Consider the following 27,381-nt stretch of genomic DNA (forward strand, 5'->3'; position numbering starts at 1 on the left):
CAAGTATGAAAGAAAGCTATTAGAGCAGTCTTTGAATGAAAATATACTTTAAATTTTCTCAATATTAATTCCAAGATTTTACTCAAGTGAATATCGGTTCCAAGCTTTTTAAAAAAAATTGTAGTTGAAAAATAAATGTAATCACGATTAATTATGGAATTTTTTTGCAATGAATTACCGGTAGTTAAAAAAATTATAATCGTTTGACAGTACATATACATACACTCTAAAAACAATTGGGTTAAAAATAACACAATTTTGGGTCAAAAATGGACCGACCCTCTACTTGGGTCAATTTGACCCAACTTTCTGGGTTGATTTTGCAGAAAACGAACCCAAAAAACAGATAGTTTTGTACAAAGCAACACTGCAAACTGTGCTGTTTTGTACAAAACAACTGAACATGAACCATGTGTAAATCCAGCCTACTTAGTGATCTCGATTTCAGACAATTCATCAGTCTCTTGTCAAGCACCAACAATGATAATGCTTCATAAACTTGACCTCCAAAGGAAACTACTCAGATGACTTTTTAGCACAGTAAACACTTTAATTGAGTTGGCAGGAGCATCAATGCACTAGTGGTTGCAGTTCTTTCGAGTCGAGGTTGTGAGGGTGGATCTCACCGAGCAAAAGGTTGTTTGATCTGCAAAACACCCTGTGACTCAAAGCGACAATACAGTCGTGCAGGATAGGGTAGAGAAAAGGAGCACCATGTACATTAAAGCATCACTCAGTCATCATAATAGATTCGGAACAGAACAATACTTAGCAACAGTTGGCTTTTTTCAAAACATACAAAAAGCCAACAACAAATGAACAAAACATAATGAAGTTAATTTTGGAGAGCATTTGGTTTGTAAGAAATGACGTTTTAAGACACTAGTATAGTGCCCCGTGGGCTTGTAAACCTGACATTATACAACATCTAAATTCAAAATCTGGTTTGATATGACATTAATAAAATGACTTGTACTACAAATACAAAGAGAACAGATTGCACCTGCCAATTTCTGCTACTGCTACAAGGTCAACTGTCCAAATGCATTTGAGCCCTTATTGGGCAATAAAAAAAAACACAAATAAAAACAAAACCCTGTGTGTATTCACTTCAATCATATATGTTTTATCTTAGTAAAAATAATTAAAATGTTTCATTGTCCAACTAACTGTGCATCAATTTGGAGTTGTGCCAGTTATTTCTAAATGCCATCTTTCCTATGTTTGCTTTAGAAAAGCATGAGTCCATAATAAGTCAGGTCAATATGTCATTTTCTGATATGAAAACTGGTTCAAATTCTCCAAACTTTTTTTTTTTTTTTAAACCAAAGGACGTGAGTCTGTGAATCACTAAGCAGCAAAGGCTCATGTAAGTTCGTCATCCATTGATTGTTTATTCCCGGAAGGTTTGAAGTGTGAATTTTCGGTCTTTGACGCTTCACCCAGCAGCAGTGGGGAAAACCGAACAATAAATCAGTCTTTGAGGGTTCGTATTGCACCAGAATAAAGAAGCAACACTGACCAGCTACCCACATTTCGGCTGCAGTGATCTCATTCCTTCATTGAACATTTTCCTCTTAGTTTCATCAGACAGACGCCCAAACGTTATGCTGCACCTTACTGACTCTTACTATAAAATATGAAGCTACTGTTTGGTTGAAAATGATATAATAATGTTTTGTCATCTATTGGCATTGAGCTATAGTCACAAGTTCAGAACCCTAATGTAAATTAAAGTACAGTGCCATGAATTGAGAAAGGATATTAGAACGCTTACACTTTATATACCTTAATGAGTGGGCTATAATTGAATATAATTGAATTATATCATTTTGTCAACATCATTGTGGCCATAAATCAGAATTCTATGAACAAAAAATATAAATGTTAGCTCATTTACTATTAAATGTTAGTTTAGCTCATGAAAAATGGGAGCAAAACTAAAAGTGCTAGTTTCATGAGCTAAAACTAATTTGTTAGGTATAGATGTAAATAATCTAATTATTGTACTTCTGTATTGTTTTTCTGACAAATGTTCATTTATTTGATTTTTTACTGCAAGGTCAAAGGGGATAGTCAACTCCCAAAATTTCTTTACAATTAGGGCTGTACAATATATTTAAAAAAATATTCAATGTCGCGATATTGGCCCATGCAATATGCATATCACAAACGTTTATTATGGAATTTTATGCTTTTATCTGAATTTGACCTGTCAGATGCCAACTTTAATGTGCATGGCCATCCAATCGTTGAACATTATCTCGGGTAATTACAATTAATCGGCGAAGAATTCATTGCGCTTGCCTATTTTCACGCATGAAAAAAAAAGTATTTCTTCATTAGTTTTCCATTAGTTAATAAAAATGTCATTTCTTTAGGTACATGTTAAATAGCACAAGGGAATTGATATAGTCAACAACAATATCGCATATTGCATGCTTTTCCAATATCATGCAGGCCTATTTGCAATATGTTCTATGCAGGCCTTGTCTAAACTTGACATCTGATTAATATTGTGTTTGTGGAATACGAATTAAGCAGCAAAATCCACCTGTTTTTATCCATCTCAGGGGGCGGCCATTTTGATACTTGCTGTCAACTGAAAATGACATCACAGTTGCTTAGGGCTCATGTAACAACCAATCACAACTCAGCTGTTTTCTGAAGCTGAAGACACACCTGTCCAATCACAGCTCAGCTGTTTTCTAAAGCTGAGCCATAATTGGTGTTATCTGAGACCTGAGCAACTGTGATGGCATTTTCAGCCAACAGCAAGTGGCAAAATGGCCGCCCCCTGAGATGGCTGAATACGAGTAGATTTTTCTTCCTCATTCATATTCCACAAACGCAATTGTCAAAATCAAAATGCCATATTTAGACTAGTGAGGGTGCATACAACATATCATCGTAAAGAAAATCTTTGGGTTGACTTTCACTTTAACATTTGACCCTGTATTGTCTGAAAAAATCTATCAGATAGAGCAGTGATTCTCAACCAGTTGTGCCGTGGCACATTAGTGTGCCATAAGAAATCATCAGGTGTGCTGCGGAAAATTATCCAATGTCAATTATTTGGACAAATATTTATTACTTTCTTTTTTATTTGTCAATTTTATGTATGCCAGGCACATACAGCAACAGGCATAACAATGAAATGCTCTTCCACTAAATGACTGAATGTAGAAAATTAACCTGTATATCTACTTTTTGTGAATCGTTTTGCTAAGTGGTGTGCTGTGATTTTTTTTCCCATGTGAAATATGTGCTTTCGTTCAGTAAAGGTTGAGAAAAACTGAGATAGAGAATGTCCATCCAATGCATAGTAATGGAATTTCAGACTTTGATTTAGGATTACTTGTAGGATGATAAACTGCTCAAGCTTGTGCCTGCAAGTTTGTGCATCCTCAGTGCTTGCCGCGCTGAAAGATGGGCAATGCTTAAAAGCAGAGGAATGTGCTTCATCTCTTGAGCCTTTAATATAAAGTCTAAGGTCATTTTTGCTGACCGCTTTTGATGACAGTGTATGTGCATTTGTTTGCGTTATACTGTATTTACTGTATATGAATCACTTCTAAAAGAGCAACTGTCTATCCTCTCACACTTAAAAAGCGCTAAAAGTACAACATACAATTGCATGACAAAGAATATGAAAAAATATCTCTAGGTCCAAAATATTTTGTTGATACATTTCCATTTCTGATTTAGTAATCCTCTATACACAGCATGGTTAATTCTACACGTTGTCAAACGATGAATAATCGGAGAGAATTTGGGTGGCAGAAAACAACAACTTGGCCTTCATGCCCAAAAATGGGCATGTAGTGCGTTTTGCTTTGAGAGACTTCAAAAGTCAAGATATTCATGGTCTTACAACATTTTACAAATCAAGCTCCCTTTTGTAATGCAAACATTTTCTTTTAAATTTTTGATTTATGCATTTTTTTTTTTGTATGTAAAACACCTGAATTAGGAGAAGAGCTTTCTTGGTGTTTGTGCTCCTTCTAATTGACTGCCTCTTCACAAGATAGGCAGCAGAAGAAAGTCATGGCCTTTGGAGTGCGGGTGCAGTTGGAAAAACTGTCACTCAGTCGTTATCAGCGTTGTTCTTTGTATCTGCTCAACTATCATGAGTCTTTCTGCAAGTCCAGGGGATGTGTGGTACGCTGCTGAATAAAATCGTCTCCGTATCAAGTGATCAGACAGCAGTTAATGCAACGTGGTGCCAGTCTTCTTTTGAGAGCCCCCTTCTTTCTCTTTGGAGTCAAAATGGCGATGATGGCCTCATCAAACACCGTCTTCAAGCCTTTCTGGGTTAGTGCCGAACACTCCACATAGCAACATGCACCAATCTGAGGAGTAGGAAAGAGGATGACTTAGCAGTCAGCGACCAACAAAAACAACCCTCAGTTGTCAACAAGTGAAGTAAACACCCTTCCATGTCCTATAATCAATATTCTTTTCGGGGTCACTGGGGACACGTAGCGCCAGTGGCAGAGTGGCTGTCGCAAGGAAGGTCTGGGTTTTTTATTCTTGGTTTCACCTTTCTATAGCGTCTGTTTGGAGTTTGCATACGCACTTCCATCCACAGTCCACAACAGTTGTGTAAGGTTAATACAATAATTTGAATTGCCCTTAGGTGAGGATGGGAGCGAGAACGCTTATCTGTCTCTTTGTCAGCACAATGGCTGACAAGCAATCAGCAGCTTCTGGGAGACTCTGGACATCATGAGTGCGACAGGAAATGGATGAATGGATGGACATTTGTCAGTGGGGTTGCATAGTGTGTTGCGGGGGTGAGGGCAATTTCCCCTTTCAAAAGGATTTTTTTTTTTTTTTTTAAAGTGGAAGAAATAGCCGAGTGTAAATTATTATTTCCATTAAATTTCGAATGGTGTTTGCATTTTTATGTATGATAATGGATGGGTTATGTGTGATGCCATGGCAACTCACGCTTCATTCATTCCAGCTTTTTTTCTACATGTGCAGCATTTGGTCAATTGACGATTTTAAATTTCCATTAGCACTAGGTATAAATGGTTGTCTGTTTCTTTGTGTTTTATGTACACCGCCTGTCACGGGATAACGTAAAGAATGGATGGATGGATAGACCAGACTGCATATCAAAAATGAATAAAATACTGCTTTATATCATGCTAAAATGACTTTCCTTTACATGGATCTGACTATCAGTGTTTGGAGGATTAGATTGGTTTTCTTTTATTTCTGGATGCAAGGACTGAACCATTTTTTGAGGTAGGTGTGGGCGATGTGAGCTAAAAAAAAAAATCTTGATATTTTATCAAAAACTCGATAACGATAATTCGACAATATGACGAGTGAAAGTTTAGTCGGTTTAAAATTAGAGGCGGACCGGCCTATAGACTGGTACTATTTTATTTACCCCCAGAAAAAAAAGGCGAATGACGGACGACGGAAGGGTACCCACGCTGCAGACAGATGACGAATAATGGACGATCAATTTTTAGTAAAATGCCCAGCTCCGATAACTGGGACTGGCTTATTGTCTGCATGCAACATTTGTTTTCAGGTTCGGTTGAAAACATACAGACCTCCTTAGCCAGTTTCAGGCCTTGCTCGGTCACTATAGGTTTCTCCTTCATATCATTCAGTTTGGCAATGGTCTTTGGGTCATCACGTAGATCAATCTGAGGAATGACCAACACACGTGGTAGTTATTACCATGCAAAATCCAGAGTTTGCCATTTCACACATTTCATCTTATTCAAGTGTGCAGGTGTACCCAATATTATGGCTGGCGAGACTACACACCAACATCTTCCTCACTTGGTTGATCGAAGTCAAGAGAATCATTCCAGCACATTCACTCTAAAATGACTCATACTAAACTAAGCTCCTACATATTTGTATACACGCATTAAGCTCGAATGGTCTTTTAGGATCGACGTCCTGGTTAGGACTCACCTGAGTGCCAATGAGCAAGTAGGGGACATTGGGTGCGTACTCCTGCAACTCAGGCACCCATTCTTCACGCACATTCTGGAAACTGGCAGGATTAACCACCGAGAAGCAGATGAGGAAAACATCGGTCATCGGGTAGGACAATGGCCTGAGTCGATCATAATCCTCCTGGAAAAGGATTCAATGTTAGAAAAAAAATATGTATGCCCATGAGTTACCTTTCTTTACTGTACCTCAGTGAAATGAATCCCTGCGAAATATTTCAGTGCTTACAATTTTGACATTTTCTCTTCAGTGAAGCCAGGTTGGTAAAGTTAACTTCTTAGTTGCTCAAGTGTTTTGTTCCACACACACTGCCGAGCTCCAGCTGTTTTTCCACATATGATGTGACAGGCTTGATGCTCTTAAAACTGTCAGCTGGATTTGAGTTATGAAGAGCAAAGAATGTGAAGACCTTCACGCGGGATTTACTTTCTCCTTCACCTTCACAATGACAGAGGCAATTTGGATTTTTTTTTTTTTTTAACTTGCTGTCCTTCAATGCAAGCTGAGCCACAAAGTGGCCGTGACACATTAGTTGCCATGCCTTCTGTTTTAGGTCAAATGTGTAAGCTCATACACACAAAACCATCCTTTGTGTATGTGATCAAGCTCTCTTTAAAGCATATTTTTTTCAAGAATATGTTCTATGCGGGCCCACTAGTTGAAACAATGCAGTATGATTAATATAAAATATGAGTCAAGCAGCAAAATCCAGTTGTTTTTAGCCATCTCAAGGGGCGGCCATTTTGTCACTTCTGTCGACTGAAAATGACAGTCACAGACCCTCAGGGCTCAGATAACGACCAATCACAGCTCACCTGTTTTCTGAAGCAGAGCTATGACTGGTCGTTATCTGAGCCCTAAGGGTGTCTGATGTCATTTTCAGTCGACAGAAGTAACAAAATGGCCGCCCCCGGAGATGGCTAAAAACGGGTGGATTAAGTCTTATTCCACAAAGGCATTATTTATCAGAATTCCTTGTTTCAAGTGGGCTTGTATAGAACATATTCTTGAAAAATATGTTTGGGTTGACTTCCCCTTTAAGACATTGAGTATCATGAAGATATCAATTACTTACTGACTGAACAAAACCAACACGGACCAAGTGAATCGATCTCAATCGGATGTTGTGAAAATGCTTTCGGATCCCTGAAATCAGAATTAATTGGATAGAAGTCCCACTGTGGCACAGAGACTTGCAACGGAAAAGCTGAGCTTTGGCATGAAAGCTTTCTGTCTGATAGAATCAGCCAAAAATGGGGCCCAGTCCAGTTAGATCAAATCACTATAAAGCCAGCCGCGTCAAAAGGATTCCGGGAGAGTATGCAAATTCAATGAATGGCAAAATATCCCACAATATTCAATCAGTAGTAGCCACAAAAGAATGCCATCAGTGATTCTCAAAGTGTGGTACACGTACTGTAGGTATGCGGTATGTTCCTTTGTCCGAGCTAAGGCAGCACTACATGGCCATGTTGCCACTTTCTGTCGACTGAAAATAATATCACGGTGCCTAAGGGCTCAGCTACCGACCAATCACGGCTCATCTATTTTGGTCACGTGACATACGCAAGCAAGAGCCGTGCTGAGCAATGAATATGTGAAATCTGACATGCCATCTCGTAACAAAACACACTGCACTTACGGGCGAACCAGCAATTTCTTTTTTTTTTTTGAGGGGTAGAGGTGAACTGAAACAGTTCATTATTGAGTCTTGTTGTGGTACAAGAGTAGCCAAAACCAAAAGAAACTTAATCGTTTGATTAAATGTGGGGGCGAGACCGGGCAACGTCATCCTTAGTAAGCCCCACACAGGAACAACTCTGTCTATCTTTTACGCCATAACTTTCTCCTTTCTTTTCTGATCTCCCATTTGTGTCACAAGGCTTCTCTTCACTTGTAGGTATGCATACAGCCTGGTTAAATGTTTCTTTTTATTATTTAACTTTTATGTGCAATACATTTTAATGGAATCATTATTTCAGTACAGACTTTTCATCTTATAAAAATTTGGACACCCACTGCTTGAGTGTGATGCTGCAAATTGCATAATGTTAAAGTGTCTTACATTATGTACTATAATATTAAATAATATGAATTATGAATAAAACCCTGCCTTTTTTGAAACACTGTATTTTTATGTTGGTCGTACTTCAAGAGCTAGGTTTTTTTTTGGGTGCAAAAATGTTGAGAACTTAACCTCTTCTCACAGCGGAGGGCCTACTGCACCAAATGCACACATCCCACCACCCTCAAACAAACACTGATGATTGTGGCAAAAGCAACAGCAAAAAAATATAAAGAGGTTTGTTTTGGCTTGCATTCAAAACAGTGATGTTCTGTCACATCCTCCTCTTCCCTCTCCGCGGCTCTGGATAAGTAGTTGGGTTTGCCGCCCTTGACCTGAAGTCCCAAGTTTTATCCGTCTGATCAAATTGTTACGATAGTAATGCAACAATTCGAACTCTTGTACTGCTGTTATTTGATATTGGATCAGATGTATTTCGTTTTTTTCCCCCTTTTTTTTTATCTCACTAGTGGTCTAATAACAACGTCAACGTCAAGTTCCAAAGACCTCTCAGATCTTACCTTGTGACGCTACGTGCTTATGAATAACATACGGTGCATCTATGTGCTTTCCTGTTTCCATTTAGGATGAAATGCTGCAGAGGCGTGCACATGTAGTTCTTTGCCTGCGACTTTTCCAAGTGAAATTCAATCTTCTGATCATCCATAGTACTGTAGAAACACCGTGGGATCTATTCAGTATTTTTCCTCAGAAACAGGCCCACAGCTTCTCTGAGACCCATCATTGCCTCTCACATTTCCTCACTTTACCTCTGACAATAAACACAATATGTCCTCTAGCCGCAAGTGAGGCGGTTTACACGCTGGATCGGTGCTAATACTCAATCGCTGTTCAGTGCTTGTTGGCCCAGTTATGCTCACTCTCCTGCTACTCAGAGGGCACTTTGTTAGGTTCAATGTTTCTATCTCAGAGATGTCACTTTTATTAGGTCAGTTCAACAATTCATGACATTGCAGCAACACTGCATCACAAGCTTTCTGACACCAAACACTGCGCTATCATCAGTAGAAGGACAAGGGCCAAGAAATCAGGGCAACTGAGTACAAGATCAAGGGCTCACACTATTGAATATTTGAGTTGATTATTCCATCAGTAGTCGTCTTTTTTTCTTTTTTTTTTTTTTGCATTAAAGTGTAATACAAAACATGTTTCTCAAATACAGTCTATTAACCAAGTAAACAAAACACGTAAACAACAAATAAGCAATATCACACGTGCGGGATTGATGTACTCGCCGACCTTTTTGAAACTGATTCGGACATTGTTTTCCAGCGTAAAAGCAGATGTTTGCGATTGGCATATTTTGATTAAACACAAAAGGATCAGTCTGCTTTCATAAAGGTCTACAGGAACCACAATAATTACTGTTGAGGGGCTGAAATTAGAGGATTTTTACTATTTAAAGCTAAGTGATTGCTGTAAACGATTACTTGATATTTAAAATTGTTGTCGATTGTTTTGATAATCGATTAGTTGTCAATTAGTAGATTCATTTTGACACCTGTAATAATATGATCAGTATTTGTAATAAATGCCTGTCTCTTCAAAGCTTGAAGTGTTCATTGGGTCGCTGCGTGAGCTCTGCTGTGTGACTCAGTGACATATGAGCACAATTCCAGTGAGTCATCACCATATCGCCATCTTCATTGTCCTCTGTTTCAGCTTCTATAACCTCCTCGGGGGTCTATAAAGTGGATGGGTTCACAGAATGGAAGCTATCTGTACTAACATGGCCGCCAGGTAAAAATGCAGCGCACAATCGATACCATCGTATCCGTAAAGCCGAGATTTTTACTGACCTTGATTTAATCTCAGAAATCACTCTATTTCATGATGATTAAGAAACATTCATCTCCATCTATTAACTACTATTAATATCTTTACATTAAGAACATCATGCCATACACTCAAATGTAATGTGCTATTTACAGGCAGTGGCACTCATGAGAAACTATCGCTTCAAAAACACTCAAATAAATCAGTACAGATTGTGGTACAGTACGTTAACTATGTTGTCTAAATAATTTGGTACAGTGATGTTATTGTGAGGACAGTTCCACAATACATTCACTTCCTTTTTTTTTTTTTTTTTTTTAACCAAAATAAGGATTTCCAAGGCTTCTCTTTTCTTTCTTATCAAGACACGTTTGTTTTCCTTGGTGAAGTGGAGATGCCCAGTTTTCAAACAAACCTACTAAACACACTTATGAGCTACACTGGTTGACATTCCTCATTGCCATGAACACAAGATAGCCTATTTTTACCCATCCTCATTTGTTTAAACCCACTTGCTGACATAAAGACATTTATCACAGCTGCCCACCACAGAAAAAGTCCCGTTACACCTTCAGTCCAATGAGATCCGACACAAGTGCTTCATCAATTGCCTTTTAATAATAACCATCTCGGGCTTTGATTGACACTTTGGTAGTTATAACACAATACTGAGGTACATATACTGAGGAGAGTGGGCAAGCGTATTATTTGACATCTGGAAAAGAAGAGTCTCCACTGATTAACAGATGTGCAGTTACCTGTAAAGCTGTGATGGGTAACGTGCACTTACATAAAGGCAGAGGGTTAATAAGGCAGCGAGATGTGGCACTCTGTGTGGGTGGCAAGTTCCCCCTTCAAAGATTTCTAAGGGTACCTTAGGACTTTGCACCCACTTCCTGTTGCCTCAAGCTCCTTGAGCAGTGTTGATAGGTTGTTTTGAGTGCAGGCGCAGCGGGTGAACAAATGAATAATTAAATACTTTGCCCTCTGCTTCCTTGTCACATTCAGCAATAAAGACTTTGCTGGCTTTCTTTATGGAATAATTCAATTGGTAGCGGTCGGGATGGGTGAGAACTTAGAAGTGGTTATTTTTCATACAGTAGGTGGCAGACAAAATACTGCAATGAGATGTGATTACGCGGCACGGGGACACACAATGGTGCCACTGATGGACATTTCATAAGAACTAGGGGGGGAAAGACATATAGGAAAATATCTGTCTGAATGTTTTGAACTCCTGTTTCGATGGTGGCTGGTGCCATCTTGGAAACTAGTTCAGACTTAATCAACAGTCCCTCTGCTGGTTAGAGCTACTCAGGGGGCGGCCATTTTGCCACTTTCTGTCGACTGAAAATGACATCACAGTTGCTCAGGGCTCAGGTAACGACCAATCACAGCATTAATCAGAATGCATTGTTTAGACTAGTGGAAGCACATAGAAAATATTGCCAAGAAAAACATTTTTTTTTCCCCCAAGAATATGTTCTGCGCAAGCTCCCTAGTTGAAACGAGGCATTCTGATAAATATTGCGCTTGTGGAATAAGATTTAATCCACCCGTTTTTAGCCATCTCTGGAGGTGGCCATTTAGTCACTTCTGTCAACTGAAAATGACATCACAGTGTCTCAGGGCTCAGGTAACGACCAATCACGGCTGACCTGTTTTCTGAAACTGAGCCGTTGTGATGTCATTTTCAGTCAACAGAAGTGACAAAATGGCCGCCCCCTGAGATGGCTAAAAAGGGGTGTATTTTGCTGCTTAACTCATATTCCACAAACACAATATTAATTAGAATGCTGTGTTTCAACTAGTGGGCTTGCATTGAACATATTCTTGAAAAAAATATGTTTGGGTTGATTTCCTATTTAAGCTCTGCCCAGCTAGCGTTTCTGCGTGTCTGACTTGTGCCACACACCAAGCTAGTCCATAACAAACCATTTAAAATCAAACTTACTATTGCTATGATTGTCTGCCGTTGTTGTGAGCGCCGCATTCAGACAAACTCCAAGCCTCCAACAACAGCCAGCAGCTGTGTTGTCACCAGCGAAAGCACGTAAGCAGTTAACGGAATCAAAACGTGTAATACGATGTTTCGCCTTCAAGGGGCGCTAGACTTACTACAGCCTCTGAAGTGCCGAAGCCAAAACGCGCATTAGCCTTTGGGAGAATGTGCGCTTAGACAGGGAATGCCCACATTTCACGGTTACTCCACCAAAAGTGCATACATGGCAAAAAGTTGATCAGAGAATCTGCACTGACAAAATGCACACATGGGAGAATGCCCCTCAATTCGCAGGAGAGCTGGCGCCTAGCTTACTCTGAGTGAGAGGCAGTGTACACCCTAGACTGGTCACCAGTTGATCACAGGCCACATACACCAACCATTAGTACCCACAGTCATACCTATCAACAATTTAGAGCCTTTAATGAACTTAACATTCATGCACATTTTTATGCAAAGCATCCTTTTGGATAAGACAATGGCAGTTGCGCATAATGTTTCTTTACAAAGAAGCATAACCAACTACTGTTACTACTACGACAACGTTTTAAAAAAATGTTTTTAACAAGCTTGTAATCATTTAAACGTACCCTGAAAGGGACTACTTCTCCCTCATAAGCAGTTTCATTCTCTAAAAACCCTCCTGCCTCACTCTGTTTGTCTTTGCCACATCTGTCTGTCTTCCTCTTTCTATCTCCCCAGTCCTCCTGCCCCACTATTTGGGCCACCACGCTTTGATCACACTTTGAAGCTTTAAACATAACCAGCTGGCCCCCTGCTCCCTAAAAGAGGTCAGCAGAGTCAGGGGCGGCGGGGGACGCATTTTCAACTGTGGAAACTCTACTCTCCCTGGCTGACATCTGGGGGAACTTCTCTGTTTCAGAATAAGCTAAAAACAAACACACAAACACTCACTCACAATCAGCACACCAGAATAGACAATAAGGAAGCATAAGGAAGTGTAACACTTGTTCTGCAGAGTAACACACTAAGCCACAGGTGGATTGTTGGGTAGCAAGAGGGTGGGCTGACTTAACATTGAGAAATTAAGCGCACACGAGGAACAGACTTGAATAACCTCCTGACTTTTCCGTGCCTTGTTTATCTTTTTCCCAGATAACAGATTTGGTTTCAGTTTGTGACTCATTCACACTGTTAAATCTAGCCCGAGCAGTGTTGACTATCCAACATGTGACATGCACATTTTTAGGTTGCTGGAGAGACAAGCAGGTCTTGTGGCAGAGAACGTCCACTTACATCACAACGTCAAAACTATTGTTGTTTTTTCAAATATCAGTAGTAGTACTTATCAGTATCAGTGCTAAATTCAGTAATATTTTATACTACTGGCACTTGGCAGGCTTGGTTCTGTTCAAGTTTTTTTTTCCTTAGAAGGAGTTTTCCTTCTCCACTGTTGCCAGAGTCCTTGTATGGACTGTCCGGGACCTGTTGAGTCTCTCTATAAGTGCAGTCACAAATATGCTCCAAGGGCCTTGAAAAACTATTAAATATTGTATTGTACACTTTTTTCATAGTTTGGCTGGTCCTGTGACTTAACTCTGGTGCAACTTGTACATATTAAAATTAGAGCTCAGACTAGCACCCAAAATCCTCGTTCCCTAATCGTGTCAACTTTCTCCTGCCGGTTGGCAAATACTTTTGATGCATTAGCACCGGTGGCCAGAAGGTGGTGGTAATACAACCAAAGGTTTTTGTCAACTGCCCAAAAAAAAAAAAGAAGAAGAATAGATGGAAGAAGACGTCATGGCAACTAATGTGTGACGTATCGCTAGTTTAGCACGTGGCTTGAATATGCCACAACAAGGATTTACAGCAGCAAAAGGCGCAATAATCACCAGGATTTTACCTTTGGCCATAATGCGACATAGGGTTCTAGTTAAAGTGAAGTCAACCCAAACATATTTTTGTCTAGAATATGTTCTATGCAAGGCCACTAGTTGAAACAAGGCATTCTGATAAATATTGCGTTTGTGGAATAAGAGTTAATCCACCCATCTCTGGGGCGGCCATTTTGTCGCAACTGCTCGGGGCTCAGGCAACGACCAATCACGGCTGACCTGTTTTCGAAGCTGAGCCGTGATTGGTCGTCATATGACAAATGACAGGCATTAATTTCCAAACACAGTCTATGTGGTAAACCAATCAGCAGCTCGCAATTGAACAGTTTCCATCTCAACTGCCTGACGTAATGCGCTCCTTTTTTGGGACACTGAATAACTGAACGGCACATTTGAAAAATGCTCTGAGTTGCCGAACAGTCGGAGTGAAGCAGTGTGCGCTCAGAGCATATTTACGAATTTTTATTCCTCTGGCTGGGAGAAACGTGATCTACCGCACCACTACTTTATAGTGAGGCATACATTTCAAACACTCACTCCACTTACCAGATAATTTTTCAGATTATTTTTTTAACTGGTTTATACAAACACAATATTTGTCTGATTGAGCAGACTCAGTGTTGCCATTTAATGTATGTTATTCATAGAAATTGTTTTTAAGCACATCATTATTTATATTTATTATATTTTTTATGTCTCATTACTCAAAATGTAAACTGATGAAAGATGAGTTTCCCTGAGCATAGCCACTAGCTTTCAGCATTTTCAATCGCTTCTGCTAAATGCTATGGTGGATTCAAAAACTCCAAGTGGGATATTTCCTGCCTCCCAGTTGTACTGAATGCAGCATATGGCCCTCATCACATACGTAATGCCTAAGCATATTTAGAAAAAACTAAAACTTTGCAGCTGGTTTCATTGTGCACGTTGCCAATATAAATCAAACAGGAGCTAACGGTGGAAACATTCCTTTGTAGGCCCCACTGTTTGACACAAACTCCACGGGGCACCATTCATCTTGACGATCATTCAGAGTGACTCATATCTGCTATTTAATTGATTTACAATAAGTCAAATCAAAACTTTAAGAAATATCCACAAAATATAGATTTTAAAGCAAGGCGTGGTTTTTAGGGATTTGTAGCAAGGACAAATACGAGAACACTGTCTACAATCTAGTTTTGCTTGTAGTTAAGATGCTAAATGGGCCCAAGTAATTTGTCAGAACAGGAAGTTGAAATGCCTGCAACCAGACATTTCTCAACATTTACTCATTTTGTGTGTGTTGTTTGTATGGTTCCTCCAGCAAGTGTGTCTGTGTGTGTGCGCACACACAGGCCTTTGTGTTGAGAGAAAATATTGGGTGAGTGTGTGTCTGCGTGTATGCATGTGTAGGCTGCTGGATCAGAGTTTTAACGATTGTGCGCTGAATGGCACATTGAGAAAAAATATCCTAGCAATAGGCAGCCCTATTAACAAATCTGTGACATCATTACTGGACATAGGAAGCCTGTTCTTGACATAATGGAACTATTGAACGCCCCTCACTACCACCACTGTGTTTGGTACTCCGGACTTTTGCAGCAAATACGTGTGAAATCACTGAAATCACCTGTTGCAGTTTAGTGTCTGCTCTGAATATGAAGCCTGCAAGTGTGCTGCAACCAAGACAGAGAGGCAGCCCAGGTGATAATGTTTTTGTAGGTAGGTGTGTGGCACCAGACCAGAGTAACAAAAAAAAGTGTACCTGGCCAGCAGTGTCGTACAGTCCCAACAAGTACTGCTTTCCTCCGACATTGACACTCACTGTGAGGAAATGACAAAGAGCAGTTAGAAAGAGGAAGGCTTGTGGGTGAGAAGGTCTGGGAGGGTGCATGAAGCACGAAGCTTAGGGGGGGTGGGGCTGTGGGTCCCCAACCTCTGTCTGCAATGAAGGCAAACAAGTGGTTTTGATTATAGCAACAGATGCAGGCCAATGCAGTTCGAGTGCAGCAGGAAATAGTGAGTGCACTATTCTCAATACAAGTATGGTATACGTAAACTAGTGCAAAACACAGCAACACGCCAGCATGTCATTATTAGAAATAATATGAAATGTCTATGCCTACCTGCATAATGATCAAAGACTGTTGGGACATATTCCTCCGGAAAGGCGTCATTGGCATAGCTCATTAGAAGACACGTTTTGCCCACTGCACCGTCTCCGACCACGACACATTTTAACATAATAGTACCGGTTCCGTTTGCCATGATCTCGATCTTAAACTCATCATTATCATCATCATCATCATCATCCTCGGCCGCCCTTGTTTTCCGCCCTCCTGCTCTTCGTCTTCCTGCTGTTGCTGCTGCTACTGGCCGCCCGTGATTCCCGCACGGCGGCGGGCATCACCAGCCTCGGTGCCTGGCTGCGAGGCGCACCGAGCGGCTACACAACTGCATCTTCCTCCCTTAACTCACCACCACCACGGGTTAAACTGCTCCCAAATGCAGCGAAAAGCACTTTTCTGTCACTATCGTCTGTGTCGCCACACGCTGACAGGTTGAAATGAAGGCTTTCCAATCCAACATATGACCTTTTCATCGGAGCATTTCCAGCGTGGTTGCTCACATCTCCAGCCGGCCAGGAGTGCGCGCAAGCCCGTGTGGCTCAAGCTGCCGGACGCTCTGGAGCAGCTGGGGCCAGAACAAGGTGTGTGCGCTTGCTGGAGGGGCGGAGCTTATGTTTGGAACCAAGGCACTGGGTGAAAAGTACAATTGCGTTAAAGCGGGGTACCCTACACACGTGGCGATTCTTACCATCTTAACCCATTTTTATAATTCACTTATGTCGCCTTACTGATCCGTGTGTCATTTGTCCTTTCCATTTTCAGTTGGCTGATGATAAAAAAAAGTGACTGTATTTTGTAATGTGATTTTACACAGAAACTGAAAAAAAAGTAAAGGAAAGAAAAAGTAACTGGGAAAAAGAATAGATTTCGATCAAAAATGCAAAATGGAAAAACGGGCTACAGTACGATGTCAGTGTTCCATCAGCCATATTAATTAAATTATGTTCTGTGGAGCGCTCAAAAAAACGAAGGTGGGCCACTTTGAACCTTTATTAAACACAATCAATCCATCAGTGGATGTAAATATACACAAAGCAGTTCTGTATTGTTTTAATATTTATTGTTTTACTTGGAAAAAAAGTGCTGGTTCACAGCTTTTTAAATATTTTTTTTAAATTGCCAATGCATTACAGTGGGCATCAATTATACAGTATACTGATTTTTGCTATTCGTGGGCCGGGCCCAGTCCCTATCCCTGTGAATGGTGGGGGTCCATTTGTAAGCAACCAATATTTAAAGGAGTGTTGCCTGCCTTTGGCTTGATGTCAGCTGGGATAGGCAACCCTGAATAGGACATGTGGAACAGAAAACGGATGGATAAATGTCCATTCCCAGAAATGCATCCTTATGTGCAGTTTTGTTTGTCTTCACTATTATTAAGAGCATTAAATAATGTCCCACAAACCAAAGAGGTCCGTTTTCACCATCCACACAAACACTGCAGATTGGATTGGATGGAAAGTCTTCAGCCTGGCCCAAGGTTTTTTTTGTTTTTGTTTTTTGTTTTTTGTTTTTTAATCAGTTTGTGAGCACACACATAATCTATATTTGTGGTCAAACACCAGTGTGCTTGTGAGCATTTTTTTTTTCAAACTATTAGTGAGCATGACCTCAGTCTGAATAACTTGAAAGGATATTACTGGTTCCAAGTTGTGTACCCCACCGATTGTCCAAGGTCAGTTAAAATCCAGATCACCAATAAGCAGTGGAATATGGATGGATGGCTGAATGACCAATACTGTACGTCCTTATTCCAACCTATAAACTTGTCTGTGTGCACGTATGGGATGGCATCCTGGTCAACAGTCCCTAAACTGCTGTGAGCTGTCCTATCAGTTGCAGGGGGCGGGGCCGAGGATTCTCCTGCTATCATTATATTTGACAGCTGCTGCAGCAGGTCATGTGACCAAACATGAACAATTACCTCATACATGTAGTACCCCAGCTGGAGGCGTTTCATTGGAGTCACTGCTTGCTCTGTGCTGGGATTGACACATCAAGAGACCCAAGTCAGCGTTCTGGGATTTATGCGAGGAAGATGGACTACTAACAGCAGTTACTGCTTTGTGACTGCAATGATATTATTCCCTTTGGCTGATGTAATGAATGCAAATTTGTAATGTATTTATTTATTACTAGTGTTATATTATAAATAAAAAGGTTGTGCAGTTGTAAGACTAATACTTTTAACATTATAGAAAAGCAACTGAATAGCAAGTGGATACTGCAAAGACGCGTGCACTATACAGCAGTATGGTATTTTTCACTATTTTGTGAAACAAATAAAAACAAATGATTAAGAGCACAGCTCAGTGAGCCCACTGCTAAGGTGAATTTAGTTGTTATACTGGTAATTAGTGGGACACTGATGTTTGTTTCTCTTCACTAAGCTGGTCCAAAATGGCACCTCAAGTTTACAGGTATTTCCCATCTGGCATAACTTTGTTTTGATAATCTTACTTTACAAATATAGGATGTTGGAAATGGAAACAAGGTATTAAGTGTTTTGTTTTTGTTTTGCTCTGCATAATATGAAACTTTCAAAGCTGTCATATAATGCACAGCAGGCTTGGTGCATAGACTCACACAAACCTGTATTTTAAGAATGATTGCTGATGTCTCTTAAATGCAGCTTTCTTTTTTGGAAGCTGTTGGCACTTCTTCCCATGTCTCATTATGTGGCCTTTTCCCCTCTCCAAAGAGGCACTCTAAAGAGTTTTTACTAATTTTTGCTAGCTTGTTGGCTTATTTTCAAACTACCATGTCAGGTGACCGACATGTTGGCGGAGGCACAGATGAATGCACTTGATTTTTAAAATAAAACTTCTGTCAGACTCTGATGAGAAATGCAGTAGATTTTTTTTCAGTCTCTCTGCGTGACCTGGTACCAAATGTCTCATAGACTGCTGGTAGTGGTCCGCAGCCCAGTGGTTGGGGACCACTGATATAAAGTACACTTAACTTTAAAAGCATTGAAATGTCTTTTTATTCTCTGAGTTCCCTACGTAGATTAGCTTTTATGTTTGGAATTGTGAGCAGATCGTTTCTTTTTTTAAGATTTAGCCTTTAAATCACTTCAGTCAAGGTGAATCTTTGTCTCATCAGTCCATGAAACATTTTCCGATTCTTTTTTTTTTTTTTAGGCTTTTCGATGTACTTTTTTGGAGGGCAAATTCCATATTGGCCTTCATAGTCACTTAGGAGTCAAAAAAGTTGTAATTTGTAAGTTGTAAATGCCTGCAAATAAAAGCAAAGATTGTTGAACCTTTGACTCATATTCATCTTTTGATGAAAAATCCAAATGTACTTTTGTGCATAATAGTTTTTACACTTATACATTTGGATGACTATTAATATTGTTAAACTCTTACTTAAAGGGGAGGTCAGCCCAAACATATTTTTTTCAAGAATATGTTCTATGCAAGCCCACTAGTTGAAACAAGGCATTCTGATAAATATTGCATGGAATAAGAGTTAATCCACCCATTTTCAGCCATCTCCGGGGGCAGCCATTTTGTCACTTCTGTCGTCTGAAAATGACATCACAACTGCTCAGGACTCAGGCAGCAACCAATCACGGGTGACCTGTTTTCTGAAGCTGAGCATCTGTGATGTCATTTTCATTCGACAGAAGTGACAAATTGGCCGACCCCTGAGATGGTTAAAAAGGGGTGGATTTTGCTGCTTAACTCATATTCCACAAACGCAATATTTATCAGAATACCTTGTTTCAACTAGTGGGCCTGCTGGGAACATTGTCTTGCAAAAAATATATTTGGGTCGATTTCCTCCTTTAAAACAAAAACATTGTCCGTACAATTCATAAAAGTTTGATTTCCTATATATATGTATATATATATATATATATATATACATATGTATATAAACAAATGTTACGAAGACAGAACAAATCAGAGTATGACCAGCATCCTAAAATATTTATTTTGACCTTAAAATTCCACATCAAATGAATTGTTTGACACTCAACACTAACATATAGGCAGTTCTATAAGTCACGCATGCACACATCCTATTCCAATCAACTTTTCACAGATATTTTCTTAACGAAGTCACCTTTTACGCTACTGTTGTCATGAGTTGACAGCTACAATGTTGACTATCGATGCAGTGCAGGTGGTTTGTATAATGTAGGTCAGAACTGGCATGGACCTGCTGCTCAGGATCTCATTAGCGAGCTGCTGGCCTTCCCATTTCGCATGTGAATGACATTTAAATATCAACTATTTTTGTGTGAGGCTATGTGGCTTTATTGGAGTTTTCTTCTCAGCAAATACTGAACAATTACCCATTCCAATCAAAATATGTACATAGCATATGCACACTTTTATATGTGCAATGACATTATTTTATAGGTTTATTTTATCCACATTAGAATATAGGCTATCAAACAAAGTGAAGCTCTTTCACAGTGACGAATGACATCAGTCTATATGAGCTGTCTGCTCTGCAAGGGCTTTAGTGTTCTATTTTAGGAAAGGCAAACAAATGTATTTCCCTCACTACCCCCGTATCCAGTTTCAGGTTTTGTTGTAGAGTCTGCTGTAGCCTATAAATAACATATGTGGGCACATGTACGTTGACACAAACTTCCTTCCCGTCCGTGAGCAACATTCATCACAGTCTGGACACAGGCATGAGATAAGCGAGAGTGGAGCAGTGCAATCACAAAGAGCCCAGATGAGCTCCTAAATTAGAGCATGCGGCCAATGTCAACTCCCTGGGAGGGTTTGGTTAAATTACAGGTTTTATTTTTAGTGATGATAACCTTCATCGCCTGGAAGTGCAAACAGCTGAGGACCATCACTCATGCGTCTGTGTGACCCTAGTTTCCCTGAAATAAAATATGTATATGCATGCATTTGATGAATATGTAGTGAGCGTTAGACATTTTTTGATGAATGTTTGTTGCAATTTTTTGTCATGTGCGTTGTAGTTTGATGTAAACTAGAATAGTTATTACCTTAGAACTGGTTAATAAATCATGTTTGGACATCAATGACATGACGAGTTCCAAAAATAGTCATGTGTGAGTGTGTCTGTGTTTGTGTGTGTTGTTTGAAGAATACACTCAACACTTAAAGTAATGTTAATTTGTTATAGAATACCACAGTTATACTGTATGTGATACGTTAAGATATATAACAGCACAGTCATCAACGAATCCCCTCACCAATTCAGCAATCCATCCATCCATTATCTATACCGCTTATCCTCACCAGGGTCGCACGCGTGCTGGAGCCTATCCCAGCTGTCATCGGGCAGTAGGCGGGGGACACCCTGAATTGGTTACCAGCCAATCGCAGGGCACACAGAGACAAACAAACAACCGCACTCACAATCACACCTAGGGGGAATTTAGAGCGTCCAATCAACTTGCCATGTTTGCATGCATGTTTTTGGAATATGGGAGGAAACCGGAGTACCCGGAGACAATTCAGCAATCATCTTTTTGGAATAAAAAAGTTGTAACTTTTATGACTGTATTAAAAGAAAACACAAGCTAAATTTAACATGGTGATCAACATTGGCAAACATTTGAAAACACACAAGACTAAACTATCTGTACAAGTGAAATATCATCCACATACGTTTCTATTCTACAATGTAAAATAACTAAAATCGTCTCTGATGTTAGTGGTTCAGTTGCTGGAAGACTGGAATCAGTTCCCACTCAGTGACAATGCGAATGTGAATGTCCCGTGAGTGACTGGCAATTCAATGTAATTTGGGGTAGGCTTTAGTTATTATTATTATTATTATTATTATTATTATTAACTGTCCTTTTTGTGCATTTTTTTTCATGTTAATTCCAGAAATTGTCAATTTCTTTGATTATTCTACGCAAGAAGATTGACTCTAAATATGTACATATACATTTTCACTATATTGTGACCAGTCCATTATTTGCATTATGGAGACAAATTATTGTGACGGTGTTTGATGTATGTGTTTGAATTTAAATTTTCATTATAGGAATAGCCACACTGGTGTTATTATTGTATTTATTTTTAACAAAAGTAGTTTATTTATTTAAGTGGTTATCAGCAGTACAACAGGATCGTGGTGGTTAATTCTACTGAAATAAAAGTACTATTTTGTCACACTTTTAGGTTGTCCCCAGGAAGTGATCACTGAATAGCAGCTAGATTTTCTCTTGGACAGGATATTAGTTAAGTGCAAGCAGGAGATTCTTGCTTTGATGACACAAATCTGAAAATTTTGGTTGGTTGAAAACTGGCTGGTAGAGAAGGGAGCATGAAACAATTTGAACTTTGACTTCAGCTGTCTCTACCATCTACTGTCAGTCAAAATCAATAGCGGTCAGGCTTCAGTGATACAAGGAGGACAGTCTCTCAAGGTTTAAGGAAGATAGGTGGAAAATTGTAAGCAGTACCTAAAGTAAAACACAGCCTGTTCTGGGGCAGATTTGTCCAGATTTTAAACAATTTAAAGCAAACAAATAAACAAACATATTTCTAATCGTCTTACAAGTGTACTGTTCATCGTCAGTTAGATATAATGGACTAAAACTACTCTGGAAAGCTGGTTGTTGACCACAGGAGAAGGAGAACACCTGTCCAGCATACATTAGACAGTCTGCACTATTTTCTGTGCTGAGCTATCTTTAGTGAGAAGCACATTGAGGAGTCACACTCCCATTGTGAGTGATTTTCTCAAGGAACCTACACAGAGGCGAACAATAGGACAACACCCTTCCACTCATCTTGCGGAGGAAGGCAGGAGGCCAACATTGAAGGGGGGAAAACAAAGCACATTCCAAGTTTGGAAACAATTTCAAGTTTAAAGCTTCACATCCTAAGACATTGGGCTTCTTCCTTTAAAGGTTTGAAAGAAATATGTAATGTGTCAACAAAACAACCCTGCGCAGACTGGCCTGCAGGCAGAGAAAGAAATGGAATCGAGTACTTTCATAGCAGAGAGTTGCACTTTCCGTTCAATTACAAAATTCGAAACATAAGCACTGCAGATGGAGCAAAGTCCTAAAATGCTATCTTACGCTAATCGAATAAGCTAATGTAAACTAATGCTTAAACCTGCCAGTGCTCTGTAATGACCTAATAACCAGAGCTGGGCATTTTACTAAAATTTTCCAGTCCATTTATTGCCTTCTGCCTACAGCCATCCGCCTATCCACGTTTTCGTCCGGCCGGACAAAATAGTAATCACCTATAGGCCGGTCGGCCTATCCCTTTAAACGGGCTTTTGTTAGCGTTTCCGTCTACCAATTTCGACCAACACCCACAAGCATTTTGCAGAGATCGGGGACTCCAGTCATATGATTCAACTCGTGTTGCTATTTTTTGGACCTGTGACTTGCTTGGCAAAAAGTAGTGAATGACTTGACTTGGTACTTGGTATCTAAGTGACTTGACTTGACTCATACTTGAACTACATCATTTGACAAGTCATCCTGTTTATAATTTGAAATTTGCATTTTGCCTTCTTAGGAAGGAAAGCAAGAAAGACAATATTTTTTTTTTTTGCCAACTTGGCAACCCAGTCACTTGTTGATGTGGAGTGGCGATGCGAGCAACTCCGAGGATCATCCATTTGTATGAATGGATTATTTTGTTGATTATGTTGGCAAAAATAAAATACCGGTAGGATGGCAAAACACATGGTTTGCATCTCACAGAATCAATGCACAACAACGATGATGTCTAACTTCATTTGTCATTACAAAACCCATAGACAGGTAAGCTAATGTCACAGTTTAGCTAGCGATACAAACATTGGTTTGGGACCAATAAAAAATGTGATTGTGAATTTTTAAAGTGGAAATCAATACAAAAACATTTTTTTCAAGAATATGTTCTCAGCAGGCCCACTAGTTGAAACACAGCATTCTGATTAATATATTGCGAAACCACGTGTGGTCTCAACTTGACAGTCACAGTGACGGGACTTGCTTGAGACTTGAAGGCAGGGGTGGGGTGGCTATCTATCTATCTATCTATCTATCTATCTATCTATCTATCTATCTATCTATCTATCTATCTATCTATCTATCTATCTATCCATCCATCCATCCATCCATCCATCTATCTATCTATCTATCTATCTAGCTATCTATCTATCTAGCTATCTATCTAGCTATCTAGCTATCGTAAATATTTTTCAACTTGAACATTTTCAACAGATTTGGTATTGGAGTAATCCAAAAGTAATTGAAAGTATTAAGGTACATTACTTAAATATTAGTGGATAACGTTACCGGAATCGGAATACTTTTTTTTTTTAGTAACCCTCCCGACCCTTTATGCATCATTTCATCTTGACGTGTGGAGGAGGCAATCATTTAAATTTGTGTGCTACTCACAGACACCATTTAGTGGTTTTTTTCAACTTTCATTGTGGCATGATAATAGAATAGGTGATGTGGCGTTTTCCTTTTGTCAGCATGAACCTTACCAGATGTATTGTACTGAATATCCGTAAATACATGAATACAAAATCCGTGGTGTTATTTTAAACGATTTATTTACATAAAAGTGCAGAAAAACATAAATACAGGTAATAAATAGAGTCTGAATCAATAAATACAAGTGATAACATGCAGTGTCAAAATAGCTTCACATTGTTGATCCCATTTGTAACACTGCCATGTCTTTTTTTTCTATGTACACACAACTCAGAAGCAACACATAACAGAAGAAAAACAACGTTTACACATGATTTCAGATTCTTTTAAAATATCCACTTAGTGAGTCATCAGCACAGAGCCATTTTCTCATGGGTACCGTGGCTGTCCAGTCCTCCCCCCCCCAGCCAGTCCTCATCCAGTTCCTCGAGGATTTCCTGCAGGGACAACTCGGGCAAGGGAACATGCTGGACCACTGATGGAAATCCAGCCCCCCTGCAACCATCCACAGCGCTCCACGAATCATCTAGCTGTGAATAGTGACTCTCCGCTGGGGGGCTTTTGTCGAGGCTGGCGTCCCAGTATCCTGAGTCGGGGGTGTTGGGGCTGGCAGAGTGGGAGCTGGCGCGGGCCGCGTAGTTCTGTTGCTCTGGGCACATGAAGGCGAGGGTGCTCGAGGTGTAGCTGCGTCGCTCGGCGGGAGACCACAGCAGGGCCGTGGGGTCCGTTAGGGTGCTTTCCTGGGACCAGCAGCCTCTCAGGTGCGAGCTGGAGCTGTTGCTCAGCGGTGTGCTCTGATGAAGACCGTACATAGAGCCATAGTGTTGATGCTCCTCAATCGCGGGGTACATTGGAGGACAGTGTCCATAAAAGCAGGATTCCTCAATCTCTTCCTTCACCCGGGTGTGGTAGGATGGCGGGGGGCCCATAGAGACTTGCCCACTCTGATGTGAAGCTGTAACATTTTGAGTTGGACTATCAGCCTGCCACAGTCCTTTCTTGACCCCTTTGCACTTAAGCGTTCGAGCTCTCCTGTTCTGAAACCACACCTGGGCAAAGAGGAACGGAAAAACAGGAGGTTATATCTGACAAAAGCAACAGCTAAACAAAGGCATTCTGCTCTGTTAATCATTTTCTGGAAGCGGGGAAGGTTCAAATCAAGGGACCGTCAGCTGCCCGAGCCGCTGTGCCGTCTCGAACCTCAAACAAAATCCTGATAAAAAGCGCTTGAGTCATCTTTTCTTGAAAGAAATGAAGTGATAGCAGTATCAACTCTATGCCATTTGAAAACAGACCTTCCGATGATAAGAATATATAGTACGTGTGGTTGTCATCTGTGCATAATTTAAATCAGCCTTCTCAAACTTTGGGTCGTGAAACTTTCGTGGCTTTTAGGGGTCGCTGATTCTATAGACAAGCATATAATGACAACTTAAAAACCTAACTTCCAAAACCCTACAATTCATTGGCTTTCTTGAAGAACTGAACTGACTACATCGCTCATGTGTAAATCCTTAATAAATATCTTTGATGCAGAAAAAGCTCATACCCTACCTGGATGCGGGACTCTGGAAGGCCCGTCGTCTGAGACAAGCTCTCTCTGAGGCTGATGCCAGGATATGGGTCGGTCTCGAAAGTGACCCGCAGGAGCTCCACGTGCTCTTTGGAGAAGCTGGTTCTCTTCCTGCGGCTTGCGCTGCGAGAGGAGGCGCCGCCGGAGGCCGTTGGTTTGGTGTCATCTGAGTGGAGGGGGAGAAAAAAATGACGGGTCGTCATCAGGCAAGCTCCAAAGCATACCTTCATGTGTCCAACATTTACGGACCATTACGAGATAGAACAATTATGAACATCATGAATCCATAAAAAACGGATCTACTGTAAAACCTAAAGTCTGGAAAGTCACTGAAATGTCAGCAGAAATAACTGAATGCTTGCAGTTTTATAATACAGTAAATAAAAAAGAAAAAAGTTTTGGACACCTAAATATGAAAATCCAAGAATTCACACACATTGTCTACCTGTCCGCCATCCTTATTGAACATCATCTCCAGTACTGTTGTAAAACTAAACTCGCTGGTCTACACTTGAGTTCTACACTGTGCGCGCAAACTAAAGTTTCTCTGCGCTTTGCGAATCAAGAAAGGACAAATGTACTGTATTTGCTCTTACCATTACTAGAGTCCTTCCACATGGCAGCACTTAAATGAATGACGGTCTGAACGCAAATGGATTTCTAACGGCCGTCTGACGTGACAGAGGTCAGTGTGGTCGTGTGTTCCTGCACTGTGTGTCCACTGCTTGTGTCAGGATACCTTATATATTGATCAGCTGAGGACTCTGTAAGGCAGCAACACAGGGTGGGGTTTATTCTTTCAGGAGAGTTGTGTCAGCGGGAGTGTGACCTCCACCCCCCAAACCTTCATCCCCCCGTCCTCGTTATAACCCCATCTTTATCAAAGTGTTTTCAAGGTCAATAGCAAATGTGACATAAAAGAACGTTGAAGGATAGCCTCATCGATACCACTTAACAACAAGTACTCATTGCAGCTGTTGGCTTTTTTTGCTGTGACTGTTTTTGATGCTCTGCACACAACAGACAATAAGGTGGAAAAAGAATTACTGCAAAGCACTTCTGCATTTCACTGAAAATGTCATCTAATTTTGTGAACTATTACTGATAAATGATGAGTATTACATATCTTTTCTGTAAACTTGTTTTCTCAAATTCTTAATGCTGAGCAAACAAATTAATAGTATTAACGTACGGTTTGTCACTGCAAATTGTGCGAATGGTTTTAAGATGGCCTGACGGGCCGCGGAAGGCAAAATTAAACGCCTGTTTTAAAAATAAAACAATGTTTTGAAAAAATAAATAAATATGTGAAATATGTATTATTATTATTAGTAGCAGTAGTCGTAGTAGTTGTACTTGTAGTGGTAGTAGTAGTAGTAGAAGTGTTTATCTCTCATTCAAGCATGATAATTCATATTTGTACATTTGTGATATAGTTTACCATATAAATGTTTGTCTATGTGTCATTCATTCATTCATTATTGCTTTAATCAAAGCTATATTACTCTTCACTACTGTTTTGAGTGTTATCATGGTTAGGATTATCATCATTTCCAGTAGTAGCAGTACAAAGTCAACTTTA

At 40.0% G+C, this 27,381-nt stretch overlaps 2 protein-coding genes across 2 annotated transcripts; both read right to left on the minus strand.

The window, feature by feature from the left end:
* Nucleotides 1-525: 525 nt before the first annotated feature.
* LOC147139556 (rho-related GTP-binding protein RhoQ) lies at nt 526-16,417 on the minus strand. Its single transcript, XM_086046006.1, has 5 exons — nt 15,820-16,417; nt 15,459-15,517; nt 5,947-6,111; nt 5,574-5,669; nt 526-4,352 (listed from the first exon to the last, which is right to left on the minus strand). Exons 1-5 carry the CDS (start codon nt 15,959-15,961, stop codon nt 4,191-4,193), a joined length of 624 nt encoding a protein of 207 aa, XP_085902132.1. The 5' UTR covers nt 15,962-16,417; the 3' UTR covers nt 526-4,190.
* Nucleotides 16,418-24,576: 8,159 nt separating this feature from the next.
* Nucleotides 24,577-26,621, minus strand: mxtx1 (mix-type homeobox gene 1). The gene is made up of 3 exons (XM_086045747.1): nt 26,396-26,621; nt 25,781-25,965; nt 24,577-25,275 (listed from the first exon to the last, which is right to left on the minus strand). The coding sequence occupies exons 1-3, from the start codon at nt 26,415-26,417 to the stop codon at nt 24,577-24,579; spliced, it is 906 nt and encodes a 301-aa protein (XP_085901873.1). The 5' UTR covers nt 26,418-26,621.
* Between the last annotated feature and the right edge of the window lie 760 nt (nt 26,622-27,381).

Source organism: Filicampus tigris, chromosome 11, assembly GCF_054856515.1.
Source record: "Filicampus tigris isolate MCC_2025a chromosome 11, RoL_Ftig_1.0, whole genome shotgun sequence".
Classification (NCBI taxonomy): domain Eukaryota; kingdom Metazoa; phylum Chordata; class Actinopteri; order Syngnathiformes; family Syngnathidae; genus Filicampus; species Filicampus tigris.

Coding starts and splice junctions, on each gene's coding strand:
- LOC147139556 (XM_086046006.1), bottom strand. CDS start 15,961: ATGGCAAACGGAACCGGTACTATTATGTTAAAATGTGTCGTGGTCGGA. Junction 15,518..15,819: donor AGTCTTTGATCATTATGCAG/GTAGGCATAGAC, acceptor ATTTCCTCACAG/TGAGTGTCAATGTCGGAGGA. Junction 4,353..5,573: donor GCCTGAAACTGGCTAAGGAG/GTCTGTATGTTT, acceptor CCTACTCCTCAG/ATTGGTGCATGTTGCTATGT.
- mxtx1 (XM_086045747.1), bottom strand. CDS start 26,417: ATGTGGAAGGACTCTAGTAATG. Junction 25,966..26,395: donor GTGGAAGGACTCTAGTAATG/GTAAGAGCAAAT, acceptor CCCTCCACTCAG/ATGACACCAAACCAACGGCC. Junction 25,276..25,780: donor TTCCAGAGTCCCGCATCCAG/GTAGGGTATGAG, acceptor CTCTTTGCCCAG/GTGTGGTTTCAGAACAGGAG.